This window comes from Drosophila ananassae, chromosome 2L (genome assembly GCF_017639315.1).
Source record: "Drosophila ananassae strain 14024-0371.13 chromosome 2L, ASM1763931v2, whole genome shotgun sequence".
In the NCBI taxonomy this organism is placed as follows: Eukaryota; Metazoa; Arthropoda; class Insecta; order Diptera; family Drosophilidae; genus Drosophila; species Drosophila ananassae.
The window spans coordinates 13,941,213-13,946,747 of NC_057927.1; the positions used below are offsets into that span (position 1 = coordinate 13,941,213).

Here is a 5,535-nt window from a genome sequence, read left to right on the forward strand (position 1 = left end):
TGGGCCGTCTTGAGATGCATTATAAACTATGAGTCGAAGTTGGGAGTTAGGAGGTGTATATAGTAGATTCTATGAATACTATTCTTAATCTCATTCGATTCTGTTGACCACTGGAAGTTCGCGTTTATGGAAGCGGACATGGAACTGGGTGCGACTAAGACTATTTTCTAAAATAAAATCGGGGACAGATTAAAAACGATACTAACATAAATCAGTTATACCAAATAAAGTGGTAAGATTACAATTATTTTAAAAAATTAGTTGCTTTCCGCTCGAGATACAATTATTTGAACATTTTTAAAACACAAAGGGACCTAAGCGACTAAAAGTTTCCCAGCTAGGGAGGAGTTCCTATCCCAGCAGATATTGATCCTCAAAGTCCATATCGTCCCCGTCGTCCAACAAGTGCGGGGGCAATGGCATATATGGACCTGAGTCGTGACCAGTCTGGTTGTCGTCATCGTCCACAGTTGGCACTACGTCTTCCTGCTCCTCCTTGCGCATGTGATCGCGGATCTTGGCGAGCATAGATTCCTTTTCCTTGGCCGCCTTATGGCTGTCCAGGATATGCTGTTTCAGTTCCTGCAGACTGTGCAGCCTGCACCCTTCCGATTCCGAGCAATCTTCAGTCTCGTCGCACAGCTTACAGCGCACATAGGCCGGGTGGGGGAGGTGCTGGAAGCGATGGTGCTGCAGCTCGCGCAGCCGAGTTGTCCGGATCTCCTCATTGCAGTCATTGCAGCGATAGCGATCCACGTCCACCTTGATCATGTGCAGCAAGTCGAGCTTGGTGAGACTGTGGTAGACATTGATGTGCTCCTTCCATCCAGTTCTCTTCACCGTGGTGAAGCCATCGCCGCACTGGGGACACGCCAGCTGGTACATCGACCGAACAGCCAACGCTCCCTCCTGCTCCTGATCGTGTTCCTGCTCCTCGTCGTCCAGCTCACGCTGCGGATGATTGTCGCAGCGATTGGTGTCCCGATTCAGATGCTTGAAGAACATCTGCTTGCGCACAAACTCCCCGCCGCAGGTCAAGCACTTGAAGGAGCGATGGGGCAGGTGGCGGAACTTGTGCGATTGCAACTGCCCGATGGCACCTTTTGTGTGGGTCACTGTCACCCGCTTGTAGCACTCCAGACAGAGGTAGTGATGGTTATCCAGCTGCCGGAAGTTCAGACCCTCGCGACTATTGAAATTGTGCTTCTCCACGATGTGTTTGCGCCAAAAGGCGTGCGAGTCAAAGTTCTGGTTGCACTTCGGACAGAAGTACGTTATGAAGTCCAAGTCCACAGCATTGTGATACGAGATGCTATCCTCCAGGGTGTTCAGTCCAGCGGGTCGAACGGGCAACGCCCCGGGCTGTGGCTTCAGGGTGCGACTCATGGCAGCCCCCGAGGAGGAGGACGAACAGCTGGGTGGTGACTCGGGTACCGGAATCGGTGATGGAAGTCGGGCCTTCTCTCTGTCCGCCTCCCGATAGCGGTGGTTCATCTGCTTGCTCGGCTTGGTGACCATCACCGGCGCCCCCCTCTCGAAGATGTTGTGCCGCGCCCGCAGATGCGCCGCTATATTCGGCTTGTGATTGTAGCAGGTACCGCAGATGAGGCACTTCAAGTACAAGCGATATGGCAGGTGACGGAAGTGGTGGTCCTGCAGGCCCTTCAGCTTCGAGTTGCTAACAATGTCCTTGCACTGGGTGCACTGGTAGCGATACTTGTCCAGCTGCCGCATGTTCAGATACTCGCGCTTGTCGAAGTTGTGGACGTCGTTGATGTGGCGCCGCCACTCGAACTGCGTCTTGTACTCCATGCCGCAGGAGGGGCACAGGAAGATGTAGTTCTGCTCCACCGTCGGCAGGGGAGCAAACGATTCCGAGTTCTGTGTCGGCAGGTGACTGCGCAACCTCTTTCTTATCTTGAAGTGCTTATCGAGCCTGTGCTGCTTAGCGGCTGCCTGGGAAGCGAAGGCCTCGCCGCAGTGGACGCATTTGAAGCGCTGTGCCTCGTTTGGAGAGACAACCTCTCCTGATACCGGAGGCAGCATTGGTGGCGACGGTGGGGCAATCGGTGCTGGGGGATAGTCCTCTTCCTCCGCCTGCATCTGCTCCCCAAAATCGTTCTCCTCCTCAATGGCTGGCTCCGGGTCGTCCAGGTAGATTATTTCGTAAGTCTCATTAGCCACCGTGACGATCTGCTTGCGGGGTTGCTTCGGAGCGGTGGGCAACGGAAGTTCTCCGCCGCCACCTGATTCTCCACCGGCCGACCTGCGAGGCATGTCGCTTATGCGATGATAGGTGGCCAGATGCTTCACCAGACCCTTCCTGTCCGTGTACGACTTGTGGCACTTGGTGCATCTGGCATAGGCCTTGAACGGCAAATGGGTGATCCTGTGCTGCTGGGCATTCTGGATGCCATACGCATTGGTGATGATCTTGTCGCATTCGAGGCACTTCAGCTTCCGTTCGTCTATCACATTGAAGTTCAGCTTCGACAGGTCGTTCATTCCGTGCATCATGACCACGTGGGTGCGCCAGTGCTTCTTCTCGCGGAACTCCTTGCCGCACTGCGGACAGAGATAGTCTATAAAGGGCTCGAACATGTCGTCACTGCTGATGCGACCACCGCGTCTGGGCGCATCCGCAAAATAGGGCGACTCGTCGTCCAACGCATCCCCGTTTCCCTCTCCTTTTCGTCCTTCCCCGCCAAATTCGTCCTCTGGATGGATGGTCGCTGAGATATTCCCCGGACGCTCCGGCATTAGAGTGTCAATGTGATGCTCCCGCAGCAGATGCTTCACCGCCTTGACGTGATCCGAAAATCCCTTGTAGCAGAGCTTGCAGTTCATCCATTCCGGGTGCGGGAGATGACTAAACTTGTGCAGTCGCAGAGTTTTGGTGGTGTTCGGGGTTACAATCTGCGAGAAACAATAAATGCATTAGTTTCATCCTTAAAATGGACTAATTATGATAAGCCGAACCTGTTTACATTCGATGCACTGCATCTGCATGTCGGCAGTGCTCTGGAAGTTTAGTCCTCGCCGGCTCATGAAGTCGTGAGCAAACTCTATGTGCCGGCGCCACTGGTTGTGGTCTTTGCACTCGTCGCCGCAATCCGGACAAATGAAATGAATGTAGTCCTCGCACAGTGTCGCAGCGAGCTGAAAGTCATCGTTCTCCTCCTCCGATTTCTTCTTCCTGCCAACAGGATACACCTCTTCGGCGACTACCGACTTCCTTGAATGTTCCAACACATTGGACTCCTCTGCGTCCGGTTCGAGTATCTCGTTGCGCACCTCAATGCGGTCCAAATCTTGGTCCTGAGTGAATCCCTCCTCCCTCTGCAACTGCTCAGTGCGAGACTCCCGGACACGGGTCTTCCGGCCGGCTGCATTGTAGCCTCCTCGCATCATGGCCACGACTTCTTCGCAGTGCACCAATCTCAGGTGCACCATTAGATCTTGCCTGGTTGGTGGAAAATGAAAAAATAATATTAGGAAATGTTTATTTTTTAAGGAGACTACAGAGGAAACGGAAGGATCTGCTTGTAACTACCATCGTTTCTATGGCAGCTTGTCTGTAATGCCAGTTGTTTGGTCAATATGGAAGGGTAAGCTTCCAAAAGCAACACCCAATGATGTCCAGAAACATTTCTTAATCGTTTTATAATCATAATTACCATAGTAATGCCTTAACAAATCTTAATTCATATCTTATCTAAAGAGAACCATCTCCCCGGACCGGCATCTGGGCAGAGACCCACCTGTATTTGTATTCGCGCTTGCAGATGTAGCACTTGGTGCACCTGTACGGCAGGTGGGTGAACTTGTGCTTCAGCAGATTCTCCCGACTGTGCATCGCAATCCGCTTGTTGCACTCCTGACACCGATGATACAGCTTGTCCACCGGCAGAAAGTTGAGGCCGCGCAAGGTGTTGTACTTGTGCATTTGGTTCATGTGCCGCTTCCAGTGGTCCTGCTGCCGGAACTCTGCACCGCACGCAGGACAAATGTAGACAACGCCCAGCTCGTAGTTGATGGGCACTCCGTTCTCGTCCGTGGCGTTAATCTGCGAGGTAGTTGGCCGCTGTGGATAGCCGGCGTTTGGGTTACGTCCCTGGGAGCCGGCCAGTGACTGGCCTCGCATGCTGGCCCCATTGTCTTCTAGCGACGACGGTTGCTCCGGCTGCTCCGACAAGTTAATCATGGGCTGCAACTCAAAGTCGAAGATGGCATCATCGTCGGGATCGGGGCCGGAGCGTTTCCTCTTATTCTCCCCCTCCCCATCGTCGTCGTAGTCCTCCTCCTCCCTGTCCTCTTCCTCACCATCCAGGATGTCGTCATCGCCCATGTCGGCATCCAAAAGATCCGAATTTCCATTCCCATTGCCGTACTGCTCGCCATCTTCCCCCTCCAGACCAGCTTCACCCTCCGCCCCGTCCTCTGGCTCATCGAAATCAGAGGAGAACATCGAAGTCCACAGATCCATTCCTTCCATTTTTGGGAAGGCACTAGCGAGAGGCTACGAACGTTTGTGGATGTGTGCGTCTGTGAGAACTAGTTTTCGTATCCTACAAAAGCCAAAAAATTGGCTGAGTCGGCTGGCTGCTGTTCACTTTTCATGGGGCTATGCTGCGGTTACGGGAAGCGCCGCGTCCAGATGCATTTCTTCCGGTTGTTCACAAGCGAACTTGGCACGTGGTGTGAGTTATTAAATATAAATTGGTCCGCTGCGATGCCGGAAAAATCGCGATTTTTTTAGTTTGCAAAATTCAGAGCCATTTTGTTTGTGAATAGTGTAGTGTTGTAGGTTACAAGATGCGATGGAGCAGTGCTGCTAAGGGCCGAAATTGAAATTGTAGTTGGCAACATGTCACAGAGTTGCCAGATAGTAGTGTTGGTAAATGTTTTTCGGGCGGGCCTTTTTGAAAATTTGAATTTGATACTGCCCGGGACCCAGTGGATCTATTTTATAACGAGATTTTCTATTTTGACCCTAGTTGCAAGAAGTTGGCATCTTAGATGGACACTGGAACAATCAAATAACGTAGAACACGGTCCGCATTCTCTTTAAGACCAGAAAACCTCTTAAAAATCTACAAAACTGAAACCCCCCACATTAAAAAATCAATTTTATGTACGAAAAATTTTATTGAACAAAGATTCGCGCTTGAATTTTGTATTTTTACACTTAATTAGTACGTGCACATTAGTACGTGCAGGCGTACTGTTTAAATTACATATTTAATGTAATGTAATACAATGTATATTATGTATGTATATATGTGTGTGTTCGTGTGAATGCGGTTCGTTTAAATATAAATATAAAATGTGGCGTGTAGTATATGCAACTATAATTAACGTATCGAAAGTGTATGCTTGATGGATCGCAGGATCATCCCCATTATCCTTCACCTTTAGCGCCGACGCACCTAGTACTTCAGGTCCACCTCACTGTGGTTGGTGGTGCGTGGTGGGTGGTGGTGGTGGTCAATCTCTATAACCGGAATACCCCAACGCAGGCGGGGGAGGATCATA

General features: G+C 51.1%; 1 protein-coding gene across 1 annotated transcript; it reads right to left on the minus strand.

Moving 5' to 3' along the window:
* Positions 1-207: 207 nt before the first annotated feature.
* Positions 208-4,857, minus strand: LOC6499430 (zinc finger protein 208). Its single transcript, XM_001954619.4, has 3 exons — positions 3,762-4,857; positions 2,980-3,463; positions 208-2,916 (listed from the first exon to the last, which is right to left on the minus strand). The coding sequence occupies exons 1-3, from the start codon at positions 4,493-4,495 to the stop codon at positions 352-354; spliced, it is 3,783 nt and encodes a 1,260-aa protein (XP_001954655.1). The 5' UTR covers positions 4,496-4,857; the 3' UTR covers positions 208-351.
* Between the last annotated feature and the right edge of the window lie 678 nt (positions 4,858-5,535).

Coding starts and splice junctions, on each gene's coding strand:
- LOC6499430 (XM_001954619.4), bottom strand. CDS start 4,495: ATGGAAGGAATGGATCTGTGGACTTCGATGTTCTCCTCTGATTTCGAT. Junction 3,464..3,761: donor AAGCGCGAATACAAATACAG/GTGGGTCTCTGC, acceptor TCCACCAACCAG/GCAAGATCTAATGGTGCACC. Junction 2,917..2,979: donor AGTGCATCGAATGTAAACAG/GTTCGGCTTATC, acceptor TGTTTCTCGCAG/ATTGTAACCCCGAACACCAC.